General features: G+C 37.7%; 2 protein-coding genes, 2 long non-coding RNA genes and 3 pseudogenes across 6 annotated transcripts; 2 read left to right on the top strand and 5 right to left on the bottom strand.

Moving 5' to 3' along the window:
- Positions 1 to 604: 604 nt before the first annotated feature.
- Positions 605 to 3948, bottom strand: LOC116917724. The gene is made up of 9 exons (XM_045169231.1): positions 3803 to 3948; positions 3422 to 3734; positions 2270 to 2520; positions 2121 to 2206; positions 1894 to 2061; positions 1720 to 1827; positions 1593 to 1653; positions 665 to 902; positions 605 to 620 (listed from the first exon to the last, which is right to left on the bottom strand). Exons 4-9 carry the CDS (start codon positions 2190 to 2192, stop codon positions 605 to 607), a joined length of 663 nt encoding a protein of 220 aa, XP_045025166.1. The 5' UTR covers positions 2193 to 2206; positions 2270 to 2520; positions 3422 to 3734; positions 3803 to 3948.
- Positions 3949 to 7764: 3816 nt separating this feature from the next.
- LOC116917723 (sorting nexin-13) lies at positions 7765 to 12022 on the top strand. Of its 3 annotated transcripts, none has more exons than XM_032923317.2 (17): positions 7765 to 8010; positions 8068 to 8170; positions 8244 to 8443; positions 8514 to 8752; positions 8810 to 8982; positions 9047 to 9160; positions 9231 to 9360; positions 9430 to 9600; positions 9728 to 9909; positions 10120 to 10242; positions 10309 to 10579; positions 10649 to 10791; positions 10865 to 11080; positions 11150 to 11293; positions 11350 to 11564; positions 11626 to 11738; positions 11804 to 12022. In XM_032923317.2, the coding sequence occupies exons 1-17, from the start codon at positions 7901 to 7903 to the stop codon at positions 11992 to 11994; spliced, it is 2838 nt and encodes a 945-aa protein (XP_032779208.1). In that variant the 5' UTR covers positions 7765 to 7900; the 3' UTR covers positions 11995 to 12022. The 3 variants fall into 3 exon arrangements, with proteins under 3 accessions (XP_032779208.1, XP_032779207.1, XP_045026303.1); XM_032923316.2 differs by having other exon boundaries at positions 8232 to 8443; XM_045170368.1 differs by lacking the exon at positions 9047 to 9160 and having other exon boundaries at positions 8232 to 8443; positions 8810 to 8911; positions 9178 to 9360.
- A 653-nt stretch (positions 12023 to 12675) lies between these two features.
- Positions 12676 to 13495, bottom strand: LOC123470263. The gene is made up of 2 exons (XR_006643888.1): positions 13175 to 13495; positions 12676 to 13075 (listed from the first exon to the last, which is right to left on the bottom strand). It is a non-coding gene; the product is annotated as an uncharacterized LOC123470263 (long non-coding RNA).
- Positions 13496 to 16654: 3159 nt separating this feature from the next.
- Positions 16655 to 17942, top strand: LOC123470262. Its single transcript, XR_006643887.1, has 2 exons — positions 16655 to 17384; positions 17472 to 17942. It is a non-coding gene; the product is annotated as an uncharacterized LOC123470262 (long non-coding RNA).
- A 78-nt stretch (positions 17943 to 18020) lies between these two features.
- On the bottom strand, positions 18021 to 18783 carry LOC116917788 (annotated as a pseudogene).
- Positions 18784 to 24310: 5527 nt separating this feature from the next.
- LOC116917787 lies at positions 24311 to 24912 on the bottom strand (annotated as a pseudogene).
- Positions 24913 to 25755: 843 nt separating this feature from the next.
- Positions 25756 to 26400, bottom strand: LOC116917786 (annotated as a pseudogene).
- Positions 26401 to 26610: the final 210 nt, after the last annotated feature.

Genomic DNA, 26610 nt, shown 5'->3' with positions numbered 1-26610 from the left:
AATTATATGCTATACTTTTTTCTCAGAAATTCTCCTATAAAGTACACGCATCAACACCGCATTTCATCGTACGTTTTTTTAAATTATTATTACTTAGTTTACCCAGTGGCCTTAATATATTATATTATGTATACAATATAAAAGGAAAACGAAACCATTGGAGAACACAATTTCTTTGTATTATGCAGACCATAATAAATGCACAGTTTTCAAGGATTTTGGGTATTTTGCATCTTCCAGTAGTGGCGCAATTTACGCTTGTCTGCTGCCGTTGGAAGCACCTGATTAAATTTCTGGGAAATAGCCAACTCCAGTTTCGGTGGCAAACGATGTCTAGTTAGTTTCACCTTCAGCATGGAGCAAATGGCATCTAAGCAGATAAATATGATTAAAATACAACTCTTAAATAATATTTAAAAACTCTTACCTTGTATTTGAACGTACTGCTCACGCGGAATAGGAATTTTCAAGTCGTCCCCATGCGTAGCTTTCGTACCACTTTTTTTGTGGAGACGGAGGTATTGCCGGGAATACAGCGTCCCAATAAGATTCAGGACAAACTTTCGCTCATCCACGGGACTCAATTTGGTAAGGTTTTCCTTTTTTATTGGAAACGCGTCCTACAACGATTTTTTTCTTGGTTACAATAGAAAAATAATAGGACTGCTGCGAACTTACCTTTAGAGCTTGAAAAGCGTCCTCGTCCTCCTCCTCATCCTCGTCTTCCTCTTCCTCGTCGCCACTTTCTTTAGCCGATGATTTATTAGTTTGTTCGTCGACATGGCGGGAGTTCGTCGATGGAGCTGGAGACGATCGGGAAGCCGCTTGCGTACCCGCTTCCGTACCTGCGTGCGTACCCGCTTCAATCACCGCCATCGCCTTGCTCACTAATTCGGGAAACACTAAATAGCAATACATATTGTATATAATATTGTGCATATAGTAATTGTAATATAGTTCTATATAGCAGTTCTATATAGTAGTTCTATATAGTAGTTCCATATAGTAGTACTATACAGTAGTGCTAGACAGTAGTACTATAAACTACTACATACAAGTACTATGTAATACTATATACTATATACAGTAGTGCTATATAGTAGTGCTATATAGTAGTTCTATATAGTAGTGCTATATAGTAGTGCTATATAGTAGTGCTATATAGTAGTGCTATATAGTAGTGCTATACAGTAGCTCTATATAGTAGTTCTATATAGTTGTGCTATACAGTAGTGGTATACTATACAGTAGCGCTATACAGTAGTACTATACAGCAGTACTATTAAATGAATAAATAAATTTTAGTAAATTAATATTGTATAAATACTATATACAAGTACTATATAATACTATTTACCGTGCTTTATATAGTATTGTACAAATGTAGGTACTATATAGTACATGTGTTTAGTTCTTCTATACAATACCTCTTTATAGGTATTATATAAGGATACTATATATAGGTATTATATATAACTATAATACACAGAATAACTGTATAGTTAAGAACTGACAGTTATTCTATAAGTTCTTTATATACACATGTACACAATTTTAAACAAAATAATATTTATTGGTTTTAGATTTCTTACCTTCCACTGCCCTCAGAAGATTTGTTACTCTTTGTAGCTCCAACTCCAAGGAAGTAACTTTCTGGAAATGGAGATATTTTTTTTAAATACAAAATAGAGCTATTAAATTAATAAGTGTTTAACTTACCTCGTCAGAGGATGCCTTTTGCGCCACTAAGGCTTCTTCCAGCAGCTTAACCTTGTCCTTTAGGGTACAGTTCTCCTCTGCAAGGTTCTCCGCAGTCATTTTCCATTCCTAAATAGGGGTTAACAAATTTTAAAAATTTATGTATTAAACAAATGAAAAAGAATACACAATTACCTGAGTCGTGCCAGCAGCAATTATGTATTCAACAGTGGCTGCTCGGACAGCAACATTTGTCTCACCCACTTCAGCCTGCGACTCATCTTTGATGAGAGGCTGGGGGGACATAGACTGATCCTCTTCCATGAAAGCTGACAAAGGGTTATTGCTTACCGGATCCATAGCCTAATACAAATACAATTAATTAATTAATTTTATATGACTTATGATTAGGATTAACTAACCTTTGAACTTGTACACACTGTTGACAGAGGCGGATTAGTGGCTTTACATTTTCTCTTTGGCCTGGAAGACATTGTACTTAAAACTACTAAATTAAGATATGTTAGAAAAATAATAAAGAAATAACTTATATACACATCTATCAAATTACCTTGTATATGAAGTCACTAAACAATTCACCACACGTGTCAAGTTTGAATTTTGATTCTTTGGGCCTGTTGTCTGCTGTGTATATATACGTATAGTGGTACACGATCGCTTTCCACGATATAGAGCAAGGGCGAAACGCGTACCCCCTTCTGATTTACGAACGCACCTTGCGCGTGGCGGCCATGTTTGTATCTTGAGAGTTTTCTGCGGTTTTATGTCCTAGCATTCCTTACGTGATTGGAACTCCGTCTTCTAAGAATATTCGCAAAAAATATTTGCGTAACAGTTGGATTATCTAAAACTACATCATTACAAAGGTAAGTAAGCAAGCTACATTTCTATATAAAATTTATCGTTAAAAAACATGCACGTATTAATGTAAATTTAATTTACATTAATGTGTTTACAGTTTCACGATGCGCTGCATAGTAAAAGGATGCACTCGAAGTAGATTAACTAATAACGATGCAAGGTTTTTCTCCATTCCTAAAGTGAGAAATGACGAAACAGAGTTGTTGGTGGAAAGAAGAGCTCTTTGGTTAAAAAGAGTTAACATTAAAGAAAAACAACTGCTTGTTTCTGGGAAAGTTTGCGACAAGCACTTCATTTTAGGTATAACTATGACATTTAAAATAAACTTACCATGTTTTACTTGTCAATTTGTAGCTAATACTTTCCTTTATATTCACAATAGGCAAACCTAGTTATGAACGTGATATATCTAATCCAGATTGGGCACCAACTTTGTTATTAGAAAACAACGAACAGCTTTCAGCAAACAGGTGTCAGAGAAGATATATACGTAGCCAGGCTAGAGGTTTGTGTTTGAAGTTCAATTATATTTCTGTTGACATCAATAACACTAGTTTACAGCATTATTAGATATTTTAGCAAGGTTTGCTAGGAAAGGAACTATTTGCTTAAATTAAGAGGTAATACAACCTGTAGAATATACAATTTCGATTTTGATACAAGTGTTTCATAAACAAATTCTTCTTGGAAATTAATCAAGAAGCAACCAAAGTCTTTCAACGTATAAATGCAAAAGAAACATCGCTTGAGTTCACAAACCAACATCTGTAACTGAACCTGATTCACAAACAAAATCATTTTAAGTTGCACAAAGCAATGGTGAGTAAAACTAGACTTTCACCTGATAGAAGTAGGGATGACATCGTTTTAGTTGTAATATTCCATCGTCGTCTACGGTCAGACAGAACTTTGTATCGGGAGTAGCAGCTTCGCCTAAAGTATTATTCCTGTGAGAATAGGGACATTTCATTTCCATCACAGCATCTTCGTGACAAGCGCATTTGAAAATTCTATCAGGGGTTGCCGCCAAATATCCATGTGAAGGACAAACATACAAGCCAGCGCCATGTATCTCAAAGTTGGTATGTAGGTTTGCCTCTTTCATATATTGTTTGAATCTCCTTATTGCTGCCCCTTCGTGCATTATCCCCCAGCTAAAAATACAAAATGAAAGTAATATTTAATTGCATTATTATAGTAAATTGGTTTAAAATTAGTATACTCTGTGGCTGTTGAGCGGAACGCACAATCCGTTGGGTACGCCACTCAGTGCTGCCACTTTGGTGGGAAGGTCCCACTTTCTGGGATTTTTGATTTCCAAAAGTGGAAATGTGGGATGGGATGGGATTGGGATTTTTGAAAAAAGGTGGGATCTAGAAGTAGAAGATAATTAGATAAATTATTTTGGGGTTTGGCCAAATGGCCAGTTAGTGATAAAAAGTGTTATTGTCTTATTGGGTAATAGTAATAAAAATATTATTGGCTATTGGGCAACCTTGCCAAATGACTGCGCACTTGCGCAGTGCTTCAGTGTGCAGACGACAGTTTTTTGTGTTTCAATCCAGTGCCATCGCTGTCTCTCAATCGGAATTGGGCGTATCTCAAGATATGAGAATCAACTCATTTTACATTCATTGTAGGGATTTCTATATTACTGCGATCTCTGATATGAAATCTCGTTTCGATTTTACGGATCCAGTTTATGAGGTTGTTACTATGCTACATCCGGAAAATGCGCGAAATCTGAAACCTCGAACACTGAGTGCATTATTTGAAAGATTTACGGTTTTAAATAAGTTCTGTGATCGTTTAAAAACCGAAAAAGAATGGAATGCTCATGCCCTACTCCCTACGTCTGCTTTCGGGGTTCTAACTGAGTCCGCAGTTTTTCGCTTGCCTGCGGAAGAATATTGGCAAAAAGTTTTTGCAAATCACGAGGCCACTTTCGCTAACTTGTGCGTTTGCGTTTCAATGCTTTTTAGTTTAATCGTTAGTAACGTAATAGCAAAAAGAAAATTCAGTGAACTTAACAATACTAAAGCGGACAAAAGAACTAGTATAGATGATGATACCGTAGTTAGTCTAATGAGAATAAAGTCTTGGTTAAAAGCTCATGATAAGAGTGCTGATGAAGTCAATATCACCGACGAATTAGTCCAGGCCGTTATTAAAGTAAAATCCAATGCCACCATTCCAGATTCTAAGTCATTTTAAGTTTTGTGCAATAAACTTTTTACTAGTTTTATATGATGCGAAATTTCCCTCCCATGTGCCATGTCCTATATATCCCCTATGCCATTTGTTTCACCAAGACAGTTTAACGCTCGATAAATAAAATACAATTTAACCCTGAGTCAGAGACTTATATTTTGAAATAAAATTTTGGGAAAATAGGTGGGATTTCAAAAAAAAACAGGCGGGAAACGTTGGATTTTATAAAGAAAAAAGGTGGGATTTCCTTGGGATTTTTAATCGGAAAATGTGGGAAAATTGGGATTTTTTACATGGTTCCAGGGGATTCCGGGTTTTTTGGCGTGGCAGCACTGACGCCACTTGTTGTAATAGGGATTTCGAAGGATTACTCAGGTTGGTTTTTGACACGTCGTAAACTTTACTGGCAGTAACTTTACCCTTTCTTGCCTTGTTCCACTGCTTGCAGCTAGCTTGCCTCCTAGTCAGCAGTTCAATTACATTTCGTTGCTCAACGGTGATGGAATACCGGACAAGTAGATCTTCGCATTTTGTTTGTATTTCTCAAATCGGAAGACATGCCCAGCTCTGGTCGAAAAGTGAAGTCAACCTTTCAGGGAGTGGCGTTTTCACTTCAAGAGGAAGACAGTCGGCACTAAACGGTTCCATCAACCTATGCAATGCAACATGGTGGGTCCCTTTTTCGAGGTTTTCCAACAATGCGTTGAGTGTCTCGTTTGTGACTGCATCATACATTTTGTCAACGATTGCACCTCTCTTAGCGGTTTTTAAACTTGGAATAGTGGTAGGAAGTTCTTTTTTGAAATAAAGATAATTTTACTTGAAATAGAAATAAATAGGAAAATGTATACAGGATGATTGGTAGGGTTCTTGTTATGCCACCGCTGCAAAGTACTGGTACATGTCTCTTCTGACAGATTTACTATTCCCCATAATACAACACCAACATGTGAACATGATCCACCCAATCTGGAAATAATAATGATAAAAATATTTTTAATTTTGGTATAAGAATTAATTTTAAAGCATAACCTTACCCAGCTTTGCAATCGCAATGTCCACACAAAATCCCTCCTTGCCGTTCCAATGCAACCCAACAATTTAAAGGTGGCTTTGTGTACGCCGTAGAGTTTGTTACCTATTGTAAGCATAACATTAGAATGAGGTAAAGTAGAAAGTAATTTACAAAATCTAAATATTTAAACGTACCAAACCATTTACAACCACGATCCCATTGGAAATTTTTGTGGCACAATAGTCTCTCAGGTAACCATCTACAAATTTAACGTGAAAATCTAAGCTTTTCACACTTTCAATTGGCTTCCCATCCAGTTTACACTTCCGATAGATTAAATAATAGAATAGTTCATTTCGGTCTGTTTTCTTCACTAGAGACTTTAAGTCATCTTTTGTGTTCGTCCAATATTGTCGGGGTATTTTGAATGGGCATTGCTTGAGAGTTATACTAGCTAGTTTCTCACAATATTTTAATTGTTCTGGTTGTGGAAGACTGAACCGTACTCAGACAGATCGAATGTCGAAACATCTATCATGTTGCAAAAGTCTACCACAGTTTAAAATGTAAACACATTAATGTAAATTAAATTTACATTAATACGTGCATGTTTTTTAACGATAAATTTTATATAGAAATGTAGCTAGCTTACTTACCTTTGTAATGATGTAGTTTTAGATAATCCAACTGTTACGCAAATATTTTTTGCGAATATTCTTAGAAGACGGAGTTCCAATCACGTAAGGAATGCTAGGACATAAAACCGCAGAAAACTCTCAAGATACAAACATGGCCGCCACGCGCAAGGTGCGTTCGTAAATCAGAAGGGGGTACGCGTTTCGCCCTTGCTCTATACCAGAGTAATAGAATACTGGTGTAGCCACGGCCATTTTAACTCCCTCTCTCGGATTTTTTCCCAAAAGTTGTTGCCAATTTCGCGTATCGATTGTGAGAAAATGAGGCAAGATATCGATTTAAGTGTCCCATAACCGTAACTGCCACCTATGAATTGAGTTTTAAGGGTTGTTATTGTTATAACAACCCATATGCTTATACATACATTTTTTCACACTAATTAATTAAGCCACTTTTTGTTTACTTTCTGAAGTACAGACGACGAAAATGAGCAAAAACATAGCGAAAACGTAATACATCACAAGTTCACAACACAGCCGCTGTGGCGCTTTCGTTATGGGATAGAAAGACTTTCAGGCCAAAAAGGCAATGGGAGGGCCCGCCACAAGCGTGGCTACACCAGTGTTCTATTACTCTGTCTATACCGTGGAAATCGACCCATTCCACGATAATAGGCTCCTCCCCTTCTGGGCGGGGCTAGCCATTCCACGATGGTTTTCCACGATATACCGGTACACGGTACACGGTACACGGTACGCGTACACGATATACCGCGGCCCCACCATACGGCATAGGACGTGCATGGCTTCAAGGGGTTTATAGCAGATCGTAGTCTTTACCTCTTAGTCTGTGGTGTAACCATAGACAACGAAGTGGAAGACCGCTAACGCCTATATCCCCCTGTAGCGATGCGCGTGAAACATGCATCACTTTGGTATTTCATATCGCTAATTTTAACAAAAAAATTTTTTATTTTTTTTTTTTTTTTTTTTTTTTTTAGTGGTTGGGGTAACCTACGTTCATAAAATGTTTTATTTTTCCCCATTTCCCGAGACAAAAATTTTTTTTTTTCGAATTTTCGAGATAGGGAAAATGGGGAAAAATAAAACATTTTATGAACGTAGGTTACCCAACCACTAAAAATATGAAATAATTCACACGATATGCTGAATTTTTGTGCTTAATTTGCATGTGCATACCAAAGTGATACCGTGCATGATTTCATTAAAAATTACGGTGTGTGAAGCATTGGATCAGTAGGGAAACCCAAAATTATTATCTTAGCGGACTCAGCGCCACCATGCGGCATGTCACGCGCCCTCCCGTCCTCTCAGCCTTATGGCCCCCTTCGTGGTCTTCCACTTCGTTGTCTATGGTGTAACGAATCTAACGATCGATACATATTTGTTGACCCATTTCTGTCAAGGAAAGTGAAAAACGGAAAGCCCAACAGAAACGATGAATTTGAATATCATTGGAGTTTTGTGTGTTGCTTTCGTTATTGGCGTGCCATGGGGGTTCAAGTCCTTACTTGGCTTGCTAATTTTCATGGTGTTCCTGTTAACAAGGTTTGTGTACTTTACATCTGTTGACTACTTTCTGTATCAGAAACATTCTATCTGTAGCTTTTTGATTGGATTTTTGAATGAAGCACAATCTTTGTTTACTGCAAGTGTAAGTGTGATCTTCACTCCAATTAGTACAACAAATAGCTTACCTAAAAGAGAGGTAAAAACATCAAAATTGTACATGACTATTTTTATTTTTTCACACACATCCTTAACTCAAGTTCATTAAGCAGCCAGCTGGACAAAATTCCAAACTAGGTCTAGACAAACGAATTTCAGGTTCTAACCTTATTGATGATGCATTGCAAGATCTACTTCAATACATCATACGTGACCATATTGAAAACTGGTATGGTGTTATTACCAAGGAAACAGAATTTCTATTTGAAACAAAGCAGTTCCTGCAAATAGTAGTGATTAATGTATCTAACAGGTAGTCTGTTTTATATTAAATAAGAAAAAAATTTTAATATATTTTTGCAAATTTTTTTTAAAATGACTAGATGCAAAGAGGTTGATTGGCTTACTTTCCTTACAACAAGGTTTTTTGACAGTGTTATTGCTCATATTCGTCTCTATCGTGAAACAAAAATTAGACTGAGTCAAAAGACATCAGATATTGAAGATTCTGTCCAAGCGACAAGTGCTAATTTTGTTGGGACATTTTTTGAATTGGAGCAGACACGTGGTATAAAGAAAATTGGCAGAGGAAGAATTGCAACAAATCCTTGTTATGAAAAAGGTTTTACAACTTACGTTAATTGTTTTTAAGTTTCTACATCCATGTCAAATTTTAAAGAGAGCTTAAAGATCCTCAGTGGTTTCTTTCTCCAGCTGCTTAGTTCTAAGGAGGAATTTAATTGTCGGCCGCTGAACTTGCTCTTCTCTCAGATTCTAACAGGTGAAATTTTGGTTCCCCTGATTGACCTTCTTTCAGATCCAGATTACGTTAACCAAACTGTTATATGGCTGGTAATGTTACACTGTTAGAATGCAAACTATTTGCTTCAGTTGAGTTTTATACCTGTGATTTTAGTGCAAAAACTGTCCAATTACGAGTGACTCCTTTTTGACTGTGATACGTTATACGGAGTTTTTCTCTGAATTAAATGCTTCCCAGCAGTTGCTGACGAAAGAAATTGCGATAATGGTAAAGTGTTATAACAGGGATTTCTTTTTGGGAAGCATTACGCACATGTTGTGATGTTAAATCTTTGAAGAGGTCACATGATTTTGGAGGTGAAGACGGTATATTCGTTAAAAGAAGACTTAGTAGTTTGTTGTTTGTCGATCGTGTTATTAAAAATCATATTCAAGAACTTAACGAAGGAAAAGAACGTAACTCTATTGGTAATGTTTTATTTTGTATTGCACAACTAGAATCTAAACTAAATGTTTTCTCATCTTTTTTTCATGAAGGTTACAATACGCCATCCTATTGGAAACGCTGGGTCGGTAACCATGATTTACCTAACGTTGAGTTACCACTAGAAGATATTTTGAAAAATAGCGTGGCACTCTCATACATGCTGGATTTTATGGCTTGTTTTGAGTCACAAGCATATATTTTCTTTCTTCTTAACGCCGAAGGTAATATTTGTCGTAGAATTTAATCAATTGCATCACTTTTCAGTGGTAGGCTAAGCCATAATGGGCTAAGCATTCGGCATGAATGGCTGTTGGCTATGCATATACGTACATGAATCGTTTGCTATAGGATGGAAAGCTGCTGCAGTTCAGCAGATATCACAGTTGCAACTCGAAGGAGTTGAAGTTAAAACTGAGTATATCCATTCCAAACAGCGCAGCAGTGACGTTGATCTTAATTTGCCTGGACAAATCTTAATGAGCTTGCAAGAATCTGCCATGGGAATTTTTACTCAATATTTCTCGGAAAATGTAAATACTGGAATCAAAATTGCATTTCCTTAAACCTATCAATCTTTAATTTGCTATTATTCTTTTTTTTATTTTAATTTTAATTTTTTAAATTTAAATTTAAATTTGTTTTATTAACATTCGTTTTTTTTTTCTTCTCTTTGGTTTTTCTTTGGTTTACTTTTGTTTGTTTTTGTTTTGTTTGTGCATACGTGTGTATACACACGAAAGGCTACCCCAAGTTTGTGTATCGACGACGTTATCGTGAGGCGATTACTCTACAACTTGAAAAACGAGCCGCCTCTTGAGTCGTGGTTTGACGAAGTTAAGTCAGCTGTAACTTATAAATTAGAGGTAATTACTTAATTGTTTAACTTACGTAGAGATGTTTCGTTATTGCAAATTATATCAACATTTTAGAAAGATGAACGGTTTTTGCCATCATTCCGGAAAAGTTTCGGGTACGTGCGTATGTTGGCCGAACTAGACATGTTGAAGGAATCCACAAAAGGTGACGACGAAGATTTGCGTTCATTGGACGGACACAGCCATATGGATTCTTCTGGTCTGTCTAACCATTTGGCTGTCAAAGAAAAGTGCTCAATCGAAAACATTTCATATGGTGAAATATGCAACAATGGATCTCCAACGGTCGATAATGGCACTTTGAGCGCTTCCATTTGCCAGAAAGGTAGTAGTAAAGAAATATTATTAATAATTTTTTTAAACGCCTTCTGTTTTGCTTGTTATTTATTTTTAGGAGTTGTTAAAGATGGCATTTCCTCCCACGCAGTGTATTCTGTTACCGTGGTTAAGTCTCTGGGTGCTAAAGAAATTGATTCATGGGTGGTATATCGAAGATATTCAGATTTTTATGATTTCCATATGCGACTAGAAGAAAGGGTAAGTTATGAAATGATACGGCAATACCCAGGAAATTCTATAGCTTTTTACTTGATGCGACAATGTACTTTAGTTTAAAGCAATTAGAGAATTTTCATTCCCTGCCAAACGGGCTTTCAACAACATGGATAAGTTGTTCTTAGAACGTCGACAGTACTTACTCAATGAGTATCTGAGTAAGTTATTGAAGCCAGAGTTTTTAATGGTAAACCCTGGTCTTCGAGAATCTTTACTCCAGTTTCTCGATCGAGGTTCTTACGAACAAAGCAAAGGAACCATTTCTCGCAAGGTATGCATCTTTACGGATCGCTCTAATCATTTGGATGGACAATTGGTTGTAAAATACAATTTATAATAGGTGGACAGCCTGATGAATCCGTTTGTAAGTTCAATGCGAAATGTGACAAAAGTGGTTGGTTTCGATTCGTCTTTCGTAAAGGAAAACAGCACTAACGATGAAATTTTAGATAATTTGCAAACTTTGTCCGGAATACCATTATATGTAAGTGTGAAAAAAAGAAACATCGTTTCATTATTTCTCAAAGATGATATTTACAGGGAGACGGTCAATTACCTTTGCGATTTCTCTTGATTCTAATGGACGAAATTTTTGATCTACACAATCGTAATCAATGGTTGAGAAAAAGAGTTTTCTATGTTCTCCGGGAAATTTTGCGAGCAATGTTTGGAGATGTATTCAATCAGAAGATCGTTGATTACGTAGTCACAGCTACGTCCCCGGAACAGGTCGCTGAATTTATTCAAGTCATAAAGTATGTGAAAATTTTTTAAGTTCTGTATAACATTCATGATGAAAAGTTCAATATACTCTAGCTGTTCGTTTTGGCCGCATGGAGTACCTGCTCTGCCTCGCCCTTGTCGTGATGAAGCAACCAAAATGCGAACCCGAGTAGCCGCCAAAATGTCTCTGTTATCATTATTTTCAGGTACGATCGCTGTTATTAGAAATATTTTCTGTTTTGAATGCTACGTGTTATATCGCTTATCGCAGATGAAATCAAACATCTCATAGGCAGCGAAACTACGCGAGAAGGTGTTTTTCGCATATTTGAATTGTTTCAGAATCCTGTTCTGAATCGACGACTGTTCTACGTAATTTTCGAAGCCGTGGTTGATACCCTGTTTCCTGAAACTAATGTAGATGAATTGTTTGAGAAACTTCTGCAGGAGAACTCCAATTAATATAAGAACATTGCTTAGTTAAACTTAATTGTAATCCTCTACGCTTTGTTGTCATATTTTCAAAATACCTCGCAGGAACGAGTTTTAAAAACCAGTAAAAATAAGTGGTACATGGCATGCTAATGATGCTGTTCATGTACAGTATCCTGCACAAAAATCCGAAAATCGATTAAATTTTTTAAAGCCACCTATTGGCGAGGTAAAGGGTTTTTTGTTTGTTTTTCTTTAAGAGGTAGGGTAGACGGGGTGATGGACACATAGGGCAGGGTTGGGTAAGTCTAGACATAAAAAAAAGTGCCTTAAGCTATTACGCTTTAAGGCAAGTTACAGGTCGGAACATTTAAAAATATATTCCCATATAACTAGTCTGAAAAGCAAAGGTTTCCTGCCTTTTGCCTCTCTTGGCATGTTTTTTACATTTGCCAAAGTTGAGAAAATTGTTCAAAATCATTTTCTTTCTGAAAAAGCTTACATGAGAGATTCCTTCCACCAAGTCATCCATGATGTTGCATGCGACGGCCTTGTTCTGCCAAAGATTTGTTGCGATGAACATCGCATGGAAATGGTCCCTTTTTGAATGTTCGAATATATAGAAATCCGATATCATATGGAAGCGAAACGTTTAAAAAATGAGGTTAATCAGAAATTGAAAGAAGAGCAGCATAAGCTGCACAAGCTGTCTAAGATGGTCAATTAATGTGTATTAATGTATATTAAGGCGTGTAATACAAAGAGGAATTGATTCAGGTTTCCTTTTTTTGTAGTAAATTTTTTTATTTTTTATCCAGAAGAAAACAGCGCGGAAAACAGTCATAAGCGACTACTTTCCCCATTGTTGACAACGTTTTGGAGGAAATGTTATGACTGATCCGGGTAGTCAGCGCCCCTAGCGAGTGCCCCAAAATTTGTCCGCGGAAATAGCAGACGAACAGCCCAAATCAGGCCTAGTAGACAACAGTTCCGGGACCTCCATGGTTAGACCATGATTTTGCGATTATTTAAGCGATCAAATTAACAACGAAAAACGCCATCTGGCAATATTCTTCAGCAATCAGTAGTTTTTTCAGGGGTAGCATTGTCACTAAAATAAAAGAAACACATTAAAAAAAAAACCATGCCTACTACGTAATCTGTAACAATATTTCTTACAGAAATGCTATGCTAGACAAACCTAATTTACCTGCTATTTCTTCCTTCAGTAATGACACTTCTGTTGGGATCGATGTTCTCAATGTCTTCAAAATTTTCACCATCCATTTTGACAGTTGACAGTACTGAAAACGTTTGACAAGACTCTCTGTCGTCAAAACACCTAACACAAATTGTTTATTTCCATCAGCAGATGGCTCTGTTCGCTAGCCAAATGATCGGTGAAAAGATTTGATCGGAAATAATTTTTTTAAATTTGATTGTGCAATCAAATCATTTTGGAATGATTTGATTTCCGATCAAAATTTTGATCGTGATTTTGATTTCGATCACGACAACTCTGGTAGCAGCAAGTTTCGATATTCCAAAACGAGAAATAAAAAAATCATAAAATTGGCTAACAAATGGCTTAAATAACAACGTTCAACTAAATCACTGACAAGGGGACTGGTGTCGAATACCACTGCGACAGCCCCTTCGATTGAAATAATTTGAGAGGGGGGGTGTAGGGGTACTCTCGGGGGCCACTGTTGGGGGGTACAATGACCGCATTAAAAAAACGTGAACATCGATTTATTTTGAAAAAGCCATGTGTGGGTATAAATGTTAATAGTTAACCTTTTTAAGAAGAGGTAGGGCAGTTTTGGCGCAAAATCATCATAAGGGGGGGGGGGCTGGGTAATGTTAGTCCAGACACCTTTTTTTGTCCCAGTTCTTAAATGTCTGGGTAAAAGTGTAGACTGTATTATCTAAGCATGGAGGTTAGCTCCAACAGGATGGCCAATTTATAAGAAATCACCGGCAGACTCAGTTCAGAGTTGGGATGTTAATTTTTAAAAAACTGTAACTAAATCTATGCTCCATGTGGAGGAGTACCTCGGTTCAGGTGGCTTAGAATTATAGATCCCCTTCATAAGTTTCATGACTAAGTAATGTTGGCCCACCGGGTGGTAGTCGATGGGGACAGAGTGTCGGACAGCATAGAACGGGCTTTGTTAATAGTGTTGTATGCTTTGCCTAAAGTGAACAGGTTAGATAGAAATGCCAATATATTATTTAAATCATTTGACAAGGAATGGAAACCCCATTGTAAGCACCAATCACCCCAAGCCGCCCAGGGGGGCTGGTAAGCAGCTTGCAGCTTGTGTGGTGGGACGGACTCCCGCCAACAACAAGTTGACCACATTTGATGGCCATTGCCTGTGAACTCACCCAGGACAACTTCCAGACGGTTAGAGTAATCGACCTCGTCTCTATTAACGGGTTTGGAGGGCCGTCTACTGACAAGCAGGTGCCGGTGTGGCGGCAGGTCCCTCTTGGAGTTAGTTTTTTTTTTGAGACGGAATAAAACAGTAGGAGCCCTCACTTCGATCGGGAAATTCCCGATAGGGCCGGTTGGTTTGATACGGTTGTGGGGCGTTGTTTAGTACGTTCTACGTCGTGCTGGTTGACGGAGTGGCTTTACGATTGTGATTTGTGAGGGAACGCTTTTTTCTAGAGCGGGGATTTCGATTTTAGCTGTAGGGTGTCTAATTGTCTATGGTGTGTGTGTGATGAACATAAGTTGTGGCAACGTTTGCTTGGAGAAATTGAAGTTGTGTGGTGGTTTGCATTCTCTTGGTTTGGTTTTCTCTTTTTATGATTGTTAGTTGAAGACTTGAAGTGTTGAGTGTTTGAGTTCAAACTAAAGTTTAAATAAACTATTATCCCTGTTTCCGTCGTTGTTAAGTTGTTGGTCGTGGTTCCGTATGTCTTGGAGTTTTGGTCTCACGTTTGTTTGAGTTTTGGTCTGGTGTTTAGTGGAGTTTTGTCGGTTGGTTTTCGTTATGGTATATTTGTGTCAAGTAAGTAATTTTCATGCTTGGTGAATGAAATTTTTTTATATATGTAAATTTTTGCTCAAGATTCGTTGGATTCTGACGGTTGGTGTTGTAGCTGTATGCACTTGTGTTGCGTGTAGGGCTCGGCCCCGATCGTTTTCGATCGGGGCGAACCGCGGTTTGCCGGCCAAAAATCACCAAACCGTCGGTTCGGTTTAGCCGTTTTTGACTTCGGTGCGGTTCTCGGTTTGGAATTCGTCAAACCGGTGCGAACCGCCGCCATTTTGAAATTTTTTGAAAATTTGGCGGAAATTTCAAATCCACCAATCAAATCGCGTTGAGCGTAAAGTGGTGCCAATGGTTGCCAGGTGGGACCTGAGTTGAACTTCGAACTTTGACTGACTGACACTTAATTGAGTCAGGTCAGGCTGTCAGGCATTGCTGATATGCTGAATGCTGTATACTGTATAGTCACATTCGCACCACAATAAGCTGTTTGAGTTTGACTGAATGCACAATGGCAAGTAAACGAGGACCATTCTTTCATAGCTGCTATTATATCCACAAAAACTACTGAATCAAAAGCAGATGAATTGAAACAGTATGTAAATGAGGAGACCGAGCCCAGTAACTGTGATCCGACCGATATACTAAGTTACTGGGACCAAAGGTCTAAAAGATGGCCTAAACTATCAAACATGGCTAGAGATATGTTAAGCATTCCAGCCACTAGTGCAGGCAGTGAGAGGGCGTTCAGCACTGGAAAAGATTGTTTTGGAATTGCTAGGATGAGCCTTAATTCCGAGACTGTTGAAGCCCTCATCTGCTTGCGCTCATGGTTTAAAGCCGGTTTGATCAAAGAAATTGATTCACGTTCCCACAATCTGACTGAATTCGATATTGAAAACATTGACGAATGATGATTAAGAAAATTGTTGTAATGATGTGGGCAAAAATACAACTGGTTTTTTCACATAATTTACGACTTATACTGTTGTGTAAACTGTGTAAAACTTGTTGTGTAAACTGTCTAAAACCGCGGTTCTAACGGGTCACACCGCGTTTCTTACGGGTCACACCGCGGTTTTTCCTAAAACCGCGGTGTATTGTTGTTTTTCCTAAAACCGTTTTCCTAAAACCGCGGTGTGACCCGTAAGAACCGCGGTGTGACTCAACAAACCGCGGTAAAACCGCGGAAACCGCGGTGCGATCGGTTCCCAAAAATTGATAAACCGAACCGCACCGGTTTGGCCTTTTTAAAAAAAGGAACCGCGCGGTTCGGCCAAAATCGTACCCGATCGTCGCGGGGCCGAGCCCTAGTTGCGTGTTAACCTTTCTTGCTGCTGAGAAGTAGGATCTCTTAGTGCGGGCATGGTTTAACATTGGAGGTCCCAGAACTGTCGTCTGCTAGGTGTTTCGTCTGCTATTTCCGCGGAAAAATTTTTTGGCACTCGCTAGGGGCGCTGAAACATGCCAAGAGAGGCAAAACGCAGGAAGCTTTTGCCTCTCTTGGCATGTTTTTTAAGTTGAGAAAATTGTTCAAAATCATTTTTGAACGGCCTTGTTTTAATGGCAATGGCGCGCAATGGCCCTAGCTAGTGCCCCAAAATTTGTCCTTTGAAATAGCAGACGAACAGCCCAAAACAGTTCTAGCAGACGACAGTTCTGGGACCTTCAATGTAAGACCATGGTGCGGGTGGGAATTCTGGAATCGGCTTCGAGTGGTGCATATTTTCTAGTGATGGTGTAGGATGTAGTCCGATCTGTTGTGTGACAGTGAAGTTATTCTCCACCAAGATTGAAAACGAGGAATTCGAATTACCACGGTATCCGTGAATCGTGGCAAGGAGTCTATTGTAACGTTACGTAACTGCGAGTGTTGGTAAACTGAAGGAGCATGGCGCTGAGGCTCGTGAACTGGCGGCTAAGGCCAAGTACTACGACATGGCAGCTGCTGTTCAGTCAATGTTGACAATAGCTTAGGACATATAGATGTGATTGATTTCAACGGTGTAAGTGCGCAGTGAAAGCCTGGTCTCATAATATACATTCCATGAGTTCAAGGCTTACGTGTTCGAATTAGAAGTATGGGTTCAAAATATTACCAAGAAAATGGACGTACGCAGATGTTTAGGTTGCTATGCATGCATACTAAGAGGTCAAAGCCGAAATTGACGGCTGCCAGATCCAATTTTGTACCCTCAAAAATTATGGCCGGCGCGTGGTTCAATAACAAGATACTCTGAAGGACAATCGGTAGATGTTCATACGAGCCGGAAGAACTGAGAAGGACCTTGGCTGCTACCTGGGAGGAGATTTAAGCTCTGTTGAGTTAATGCGCAATGACAAGAACTCTGCCATTTTAAATTCGACAGAATGTGCCACGAAAAAAGTGTGAAAGAAAGACTGTTTTGAAAGAATGTGCGTATTCCTTTGATACTGTTGCATCATAGTTCTGAATGCAATGAATTAAACGAAATTTCTTTCTTTGTTATTTTCTTCGTTTAGCATTGTTGCTGAAGGCCCTTTTATCTGTGGATTCAGATTCGTGATTGATTGTGATCTTCGAGTTTGGTCGCTGTCACTGATGTCATCGCTGTCGTCGTGTTTTCTTTTCTGCTTCCATTCTTTAAGGACTTGGGAATCGACCGTATTGTTTTCTACTTTCAAAACCTGTAAGTGTGTAAGGGGGGGGCGGATGGGTGAGTTGGATAAGGCGTCACTTGGTGATCGGGGCACTTCGTGATCCGAGTTCAACTCTCCTGGTGAGCATAGTTGCTCCCACATCCGGGCACGCACCACTACACGGACAGTTCACACCTCTTCCTAACGAAATGATGGTACTTCCATCGCCCTCTTCCACACAAATATACACACTACAACATTTACACTGCTCACGGTGTGTAAGGGCCCCTACTATGGCGGCCCGTAAACTGTAACCAGTGGCAACTAGCCATGGCCAGTGGCACCTAAATGAATTTAAAAAAAAAAAAACCTGTAAGTGGATAGGGTGTAGTAGTTACGTCATTGCCGTGAGTATAACGCGATATTTTTTTCTCAGTTTCTTTTTACCTTGAAGACGGAAGCTTTGGAGGTGTTGATGGATGTTTGTTGTAAATTCACGTTCTTCGTAGCGTCGTGGATGGAAAGCTTGCAGTAAATTTTTTTTCAGCTGCAGGTCGTTAAGAATTCCTTTGTCTTGATTCCACAAGTTTACTTTCCTCTGAAAATGATATTTGTCATAAATTAAATAGTTTTAAATGAAATTCATTTTTGACTTACTATTTCTCCAGGTTTCATAGAGTGATCGAAGATGTCAACTTCCATCTTTTGTAGCTCTCATTTTTAAATTGTGTAATTGGTCCGGCTTTTTGAATTACACCTTCCACATCTAGGTAAGAAGAAGTTAAGATCTTATTCTATTGATTTTTTGTTGAACTTTTTTACCTATCATAGTACCGTGGCTCATTTGGTAAATGTAATTGAGTTGAGTCTTCGGGTGATGACCATTTGGGAATTGAGTATCTTGTTCAAGATGGATTACCTTGATTTTAGCAATTTGTAATTAGAGTATTATTGAAAATTTTAATGTAACCTCTGTTTTGTTGCAAATTATCATCTCATATTTGAACGGGTAGATGCTGTTGGGTTTTGTAGCAGCGACGATTTCGGCGAACTGCATGTTATATATTTCCCCTTCTTGAATCAGTAGATAAAATTTTTCAGCGTCCTCGCCGGAGGCTTTGACTTTGATTGTTCCGGACTCGTCTTCAAGTCGAAAGAAGAACATCTTTTGGTCTTCCTTGATCGGAATTAGTCTTGAAATTCACGATGTCATTTCTTTAATTTTCCCCCCTAGGTTTGTAAAGGTAGGGGAGACTGGAGTATGCCGGGACACCGGGTCAAGAGGGACAGTAGGGGGAAAAATAGTAGATTTTAATAAAATCAAAAATTTTTATAGTATGTTATTTAGATACATACAATCTACTTTGGCATGAAATTTGGTTGAGTTTTGTCAATAACTGTATCAGTTATTAACAAAACTAAAAAAACGGTTTTTTTTTAGTTAATTTTGTCTCCGCCATTTAATGTTTCTAGAAAAAAATAATCGCAAATGGCATGTAAATTTAATATGGAAATGAAGCTTAATCATTTCTTTATTGTTAAAAACAAAAATTATAATTTTCGATCAATTACTGTAGATAATATTAACGTTTTAAAAAAATAGTCTTTATCGGGAAATCGGGACAGCTGTTTTTGACTAAAATGGGACATTAGTGGGCGGGTTTGGCCTTCAAGCCCATCAATCATCACCGAGCTCATGACGCCATTACTGTTCCTTACAATGATTACAAGTAATCGATTATTCAGCATATTAATCGATTACAATAAGCCCAACCCCCACCTATCTTGTAATAAGGGTTTTTTATCATATAAGAAAAAAATTTTATTAACACAATAATCAAATTGAAACATTTATTAACTTATAGAGTCTATGCAGTGGGACGCTATTTCAATTTTTACAAATTTTTTTAATGAATTTTAAGGCGAAAACGGAGGACGTCCCTCACTACCCACCCTAGTGTCCTCACTTACCCCTCAAAATAGGCTCCTCCCACAAATCTAAGAAAACTTCAAAGGTCTTATATGGGAAAATGGTTTATTATTAAATTATATAAAAAATATGGGGGGTACATTACCGTATGGAATACATAAAAACAAAATAATAAATTAATTTAAGGATTAGTTTGGGAGATATAGGGGGAAAACGAAATCCGTCTCGGCTTACTCCAGTCTTCCCTAAGTCGGTGGTAAACGATATCAGTTTAGTTTACTATAGAACAGTTTTACTTAATTGCCGAGCTGTGGATTGAGATTTTTTATTCTTTCGAACACAGGTTGCGAAGTGTTTAGTGATGCAGTCCCGGTTTGAGTGCTGCATCCAGGTAAGTAGTTTTCGTTTTCCGGCTCACTGTCGCTTTCCCGAAGCACTTTGCTTGAATGCAGTTTCTAGTTGACTGAGCACTATCACTGAAAGTACGTTAATCGTCGGTGTTTTAACGTTTGTTTTCCGTTGCGTTAACTGGTTTTCTAGTAATTGGGTTTGATTTTTTTTCTTTTTTTTGAAAAGGAGTGAGTAGTTCCCCAATTGATGTTATTTCATTTATTTCGCGGTGACGATCAGGGAAACCCTGAAGACTTTTATGTTCCATAAAGGTGTTTTAATGTTTTATTTGTTTTGACCTTGCTTTTTTCATAATAAATGTTTTAAAAGTAAAAAATTGTATTCGGAATGGGTGTATTGGTAAGGGAAATTTGCGTAGGGGAGAGTGGGGCTAGTTGGCAGGAGGGCAAGTTTGCAATTCCTAATTTAGAAGAATTGTGTGAAAGAGGTTTTATTGAAATAATTCGTAGTCAAAGATGTTTATTGTGCGCACATTTGTGCAAAGTTTTATAAATTTATCCCAAATAGTTTAGGAAATAGAAAATAACGAAATTTTTTGCGTCAAATCCACAATAGTTGCGTGCTTGGTATTCATCAATTTTATCTTTTCTTGGTATGCATATAATTTTTAAAAAATATTAGTTTTATAGAAAATTGTGTCCTCTATTGAACTGTAACAATGGATTTGTTTTAATCAATTATAAAGGAGTAATAAAAATTTGTATTTGAATAAACCCCGGGTTGGGGCAAGTTGATACATTGCAAGATGGGGCATGTCGGCATAGGCATTATACATGCATATGTATAGTACATGGCCTGTCCAAATGTCAGGGAATTGTAAGTCGAATTTTTGCTAGATATGACTTATGGTGAACAGTGGTATGCATTAGAGGCCAAAATTTGGCACATTTTAGGTGTTTCACTTTATACGATGTTCACCTGTGAAATGTTTGCCTGAATTATGTACATTATTTTTTATTTTTTGCATTTAAGGCTATTTAATCTTTATGTAAGTTATCACAACTTATCTCTGAGTTTCCCACTCTAAAATAACTAAAGGATTTTTGTTTATTGTAATTTTATTCTAGTTTGTTTACAACATCAACATTTCACTGAAATCCGTATTTGAAATACATGGGGCCAACTTACCCCACTACCACTGCCAACTTACCCCGTTAGTGGGGCATGTAGGCAATTTTTTTTTAGCTTTTTGAACGTTGATTTCGATATAAATTCTTCAACGTAGATCAAATTAAAAAATAGCACGAGAAAGCTGGTTATCTGAGCTTTCTTTTACAATTTTTTGGGTGTCAAAATATGGAAAATAAGAGAAACCAGAGAAGAAATTAAAAAAATTGTACCAACTAGCCCCACTCTCCCCTACTTGTAACACGGGTAAGATATTGTAGCCATGTATAAATAAGGATAAATAATACCTAACATCCAATACCAATAAACGATGTAGTTGCGTAACGATGCTGTTGCGTCACGGTGTCAATTGCAAATATCACGACTAACACTTTAATCGTTTCAAACAACGCAGTCTACATCATAAGTAATCTCTCGCAACCAGTTCATTTGAATTACAGTCATTTCAATTCCATTCATGCTGGTGCTGAAAGGTGAATCAAATTCTAAATTTTTCAGAAAACTTGTTACTTTCACGTTCAACTGCTTTTTAACTTCCAGTGTGAATCTTTTAGTGCGTCTGACTTTTAAAGCACTAATGCAAAATCTGGATGGAAAAAATTATGTTGTGCTGAATTGGATCGACCGTTTTGGAATTGAATTCCGGGGTTACGACAGCAACAACATTTCCAGCATGATCAATAATACAATAATGGTAGCATTAATACTATTCATGCGGTTGTTTTAGTTTTAAAACTTCCAACGATATGTTGGTTTCCTATTTCGTTGTTTTCTTGTCCGTCTATATCATTAGGGAGGAACGTTGCAGACCAGAAGCATTTATTCAATTACCGGTACCAGAGTATACTACACACTTTGGAATAATTCAACTAGGATTGATAATATTTAAAAAATCGAGATCAACGAACACACAGCAGTAATTGTTTTGTTTTCTTTATTTTATTTTTTGGTGCATTTGTTTCATTTATTTTTTTTCTTTCAGATAATTCGTGTGGAAAATGCTACCATCGAATTTTTCAATTTCCCTCACCTGCAATACAATTACATAAGTGTTCGTTGGATGTCCGAGGAACACCGAACGCAACACGCCATCGGTAAGTACCTGATAAATCTATCGCAATGAGTATTTTTCTTCCCTTAATCTGATGTCTGTTTTGGATGCTTTAGACCTTGTTGATGTATTCTGCCCGATGTGTTTGAAAACTAACGTTATACAATTGCACACTCCAAATGCAAGCTTAAGATAGCTATTCGACATCAAAGTGCCTTCCTACTCTACTAGTACGACGTGAATGTGAATGCAATTCTTCCACAGGTATATGATTTTGTGGAAGTTTTAAGGAATTCGACAAGACGGAACAGGTTTTTCGTGTTACCGTGATAGGTGGTCGATTTTCACTGTTATAAAAGTTTAATACACAAAAAAATTTTATTTACATTTTCAAGATCGCCCGTCCGTGCTTTGAGTTTCAATTACTGAAAACCTGGATTAACCACCAATCTTACATGGGCTACACTAAGGTGCCACGGAGGTGCGCTAACATGAAATAATTTGTTTTTCAGTATGCAGAAGCAATGTCGTATTTCTACGTTTCCATTTCCATTCCATCCAGTGTTGTTCCGGTTAATTCGGAAACCAGATTTGTTTTGTTCAGCAGAATGTTAATATCTTTGCAATCATATCGTTTTCACTTTCTACAACACAACAGCCTCTTGAGTCCGTAACAAAAAATAGAGTGAGTAAAAAAAAAAAGAAAAGTGAGCAGTGTAATATTGAATGTATTTAGAGTAAGAAATAAAAAATGAACAATTTGTTTTCTTACTATTTGAAGTGTTATTGGCGTATGTTGTATTCAACGTAACACAGTAGTACACACATTTGGTTACTTCTTAACATTGCATGCAATAAACTATTTCACCGATTTCATGACATTTTTTTTATTTGATTGAAGGCGAATAAGTCTCTCACTCGATTGCACTTTGAGTGTTGTAGCCTGTGCGCGATAGGCCTTTTCCTTAATATATATGTTTTTCTTAATAATTGACTCTGCGAACCAACTAGGATACTCAGTTTAGAAAGAACATTAGCAACACCACAGTAGAAAAATATTCAATCAGTATATACTAATATTTGAGCAATGTAATATCATTCCGAAACGTTGTCGTTACAAGGACTGGTCCAATTACGAAATAAATGAATTAAGTATCAATTTCTCATTGACGTTCATTTTGTTTTGCTACTCGGGCAATATTTACCCCAGGGGCCTTTTTTTTACACTAACACAAGAAGAAAACTATTAGAGTGATGACAAAATATTGGAAGTCAAATTTTTGTACTCACTCTATTGCATTTTGAAGGTCGTAGCCTGTGCGCGATAGACCTTTTCCTTGTTTTTTTTTTGCTTTTTTTTGTATTGACTCTGCGAACCAACTAATTATCTTTTACTCTAATTATCTCTTTCCCACAGGGACACTGGGACAGTGATAAAGAATTAACGAATTAATGAGACAGAAACCCCTTGCGTTCGTCTCTCTTTCCTTCGTTATAAACTTCATCATTTGAGTATCAATAACGTTTCAATCACAACGTTACACTTTACATTTACGTGTTTGTTAAAAAAAAATTTCCCGCTTCTGTATTCTATATTAATATTAACATTCTTGTTTTGTGGCGTTCTCGTCTTTGATAGCATTTATGGCGTCTTATTTTGTCAGTTAATGGAAGAGAATGGGATTAATTCGAACGTTTAGACTCTTTAGCTTCGTTTGAAATTTCGTACGATGTCAAAGAAAAGTTGTGAAATTGTTTCTAGGTTTGTATTTATGTTGGATGTGATAAATGCTAGTTCTTCTTTCATGTGGTAAAAGTTTAAATTTCGCAATCGACAAGCATTCTGTAATACAGAATTTTGAAATTGACAGAAATTTTTTTAAATTCTTTTAACTATACATTTAATTTGTATTAAAAAGAAAATTAATTTATGAGCTATATAAAATAAGTAATGAAGAATCGATTGAAATTTTTAAAATCGCAATCAAGTGAAAAATAGAGGCAAGAATAAGAGAAAAGAAAAATAAAAAAATTTTCTGCCTTCACGGTGAAATGAAAAAATGTGATTTTTTTATCGCAATAACTCTTAAACTAATAAAATGAAAAATCCCAAAATTGGACAATAAATTGTTGGTGTATTTTCCAATACACACTACAATTTTTATCAAAATCTAAATTTTGACGCGCCATCGATTGGTTTTTTTAGCGTGGAATGTCCCTATACTCGTAGTAAGACAGGTGTTGGAGATCCACATTTCGGAAGGCGTAGTGAGTGTGGTGAGACACTGGAGTTGGTTTTCATTGATGACGTAAAGTAGAGGACTACCATATCGTGGCGTTGCTGACGAATCACCGACGCTTCGTAGAATAATCGTTTCTTCGCAGTCTCCTAATGGAATTCTTTTAGTCTCGTTGTCACCTTTCTCAGGTAGTCGATTAACCTCGCCGACCAAATCATTTTCGTTGAAATCCTCGTCATTTTCATCATCGGACGACGAGTCTTGAACTGTTTCTTCCATATTCTTTTTCATTTTTCTCACGTGAGTGATCGCGGCGCGGACAAAGCAAAAGCAGTGTGATGTCGAACTCAGGAAAGAAGGCATATCCAGTAGATGAGCAGCTGCTTGTGTAGCTGATAGTTAAATTTTTCCTGTAAGACTGTTGATGACTCGTTGGAGAAAATGTTTCGCCGTTCGTTGAGACGTGCCGGAATCATCAGCTACTGACCGATGAATCCGGACGTGTTTAAGAGCATCGTTGATGATTGTAACTGAGTCAGTCAAGCCTACGGAATCTTTCGTCATATATTTCAAAAGATAAAAGAGGATGGATTTTGCTTACTCCGCTCTTCCTAACAAATACTTCGCCGTATTACTGGCGAGTACGGAGGTATTAACGTCATTGACCTCTACGATGGAACCATTTCTTGCTACGAGAGCACGTTTGATATTTTCTTGTACCGACTTTGGCAAGCGATGTAAACGTTCTAGTAAATTGGCCGGCCATGTTTTGTCATCGTCCGTTCCATTATTTGGTATTTCTCGAACAGCTGGTCTTTTAAGCTCAAATACAACACAGCGCGTATCCTTCGGCGGGATTGGTTATATACCAAAATTACGTTCTGTTGTTGAAAGATACTGTGGCACATGGATTGCGTCGCATGCGCACACCTTTCCATCGATTTCTTGTAACTGCATGCAGCTTGTTTTTAATTCAAAATTGACGGTTTTACCAGGCGACAGCTACCAGCGTCTACGATTCCTTTCGGTCACGGCACTCTTGCTCGAGGTTTCTTTTTATGAAAAGTCTTTCGATGAGAATGAACTTGGACATTATCCATGATTTGATGTAAACGTTGCAGATAGTCCGAAGACGATGGAAGTTGTGATGCGAAAAAAATTAGGCGTGAAATTTTGATTTTTTCTACGCGTCCGATGAGATAGCGTAAGTGAGCTTCATCGGGCATCATGGCTACGTAAATGCTATCTAGAACTTTAGCAACTTCATCAACTAATAGCGGACACGGACTAACTTTGAAGAGATCTGGGGTCAAAGACGTTCCCCATATAGCGCAGTGCGCATACAGAGCTCCTCTTTCCTGTTCTTCGGTCACCGAAAAGACCTCGGTGACTTTACCAATCACGCCCTCATTTCTGCTTGATAATGGCGTGGTTTTTTTCGTTGTCGACGATAACGGTATTCCAAGTAATACATTAAATAACTTTTCCATGATCAACTTGAAAACAGTTGCGCTGGCGTGTTGACTTTCCGTGAACAACTTATGGATCGCCAACTGAGAGATCGACACTTGCTTGCATTCTTCATCTTCATTTATAAGGGCCCCTATGAATTTTTCTGGTTTTGCAGGGAATTTCTCGTTGCTGGTAGATGGAAAGGCGATTTGTAACGTCATCGGATGGTGGGTGTCGTCAGGAGACACTGTTAAAAATACAGAAGATGTCACATAACGTTGCACTAAGGCACAAAGACTTGTCATGGCGTCGTTTCTTTCCATTGGACTAAACACAACATGTTTTCCATCCATTTGAAGGTAAGGAGCAGTAGACTTAAGAATATGTTGAGCGTTTTTCCCCAGCGGATTTTTCACAGCACGTCGTGATGCCTGATGGAAGTCTGCGTTATTCACTAAGTTTTCGAATTTTTCGAAAAACTTCGGGGTGTTTTTTTACCCGTAAGCTGACAGAGCACGTTGATTCATGTCGACGACGCTGATTCGATAAGAAGAAATAAAATTGACTTTCTCTAGCCATTGAACCAGTAAACTGGTTCATGTAGTGGCTGCATAATTTATGAGTCAACGAGTGGTCGCTTGGAACACCTTTTCCAAGAATAAATAGGTGTTGAAAGGCTCCGAGAATCAATCTGTCGTTCTCAGTAAATTAATTCAGAGGAATTGCGAAATTTTCATGGCTGGAATTGGATTAATGACGTCGAGGATTTGTTGAACAATTTCTGTTTTTTTCTCGTTTACTTTAGGTACA

Source organism: Daphnia magna, linkage group LG2, assembly GCF_020631705.1.
Source record: "Daphnia magna isolate NIES linkage group LG2, ASM2063170v1.1, whole genome shotgun sequence".
Lineage (NCBI taxonomy): Eukaryota > Metazoa > Arthropoda > Branchiopoda > Diplostraca > Daphniidae > Daphnia > Daphnia magna.
This window is presented reverse-complemented; position numbering and strand designations above follow the sequence as displayed.

What these genes read in the sequence shown, in the direction of transcription:
- LOC116917724 (XM_045169231.1), bottom strand. Translation starts at nt 2,192, where the DNA reads ATGTCTTCCAGGCCAAAGAGAAAATGTAAAGCCACTAATCCGCCTCTG. An exon ending in CAGTGTGTACAAGTTCAAAG is followed by an intron (nt 2,062 to 2,120) that starts GTTAGTTAATCC and finishes TATTTGTATTAG; the next exon opens with GCTATGGATCCGGTAAGCAA. An exon ending in TTGCTGCTGGCACGACTCAG is followed by an intron (nt 1,828 to 1,893) that starts GTAATTGTGTAT and finishes ACCCCTATTTAG; the next exon opens with GAATGGAAAATGACTGCGGA.
- LOC116917723 (XM_032923316.2), top strand. Translation starts at nt 7,901, where the DNA reads ATGAATTTGAATATCATTGGAGTTTTGTGTGTTGCTTTCGTTATTGGC. An exon ending in CGAAAGAAATTGCGATAATG is followed by an intron (nt 9,161 to 9,230) that starts GTAAAGTGTTAT and finishes AAATCTTTGAAG; the next exon opens with AGGTCACATGATTTTGGAGG. An exon ending in TGTCCGGAATACCATTATAT is followed by an intron (nt 11,294 to 11,349) that starts GTAAGTGTGAAA and finishes TGATATTTACAG; the next exon opens with GGAGACGGTCAATTACCTTT.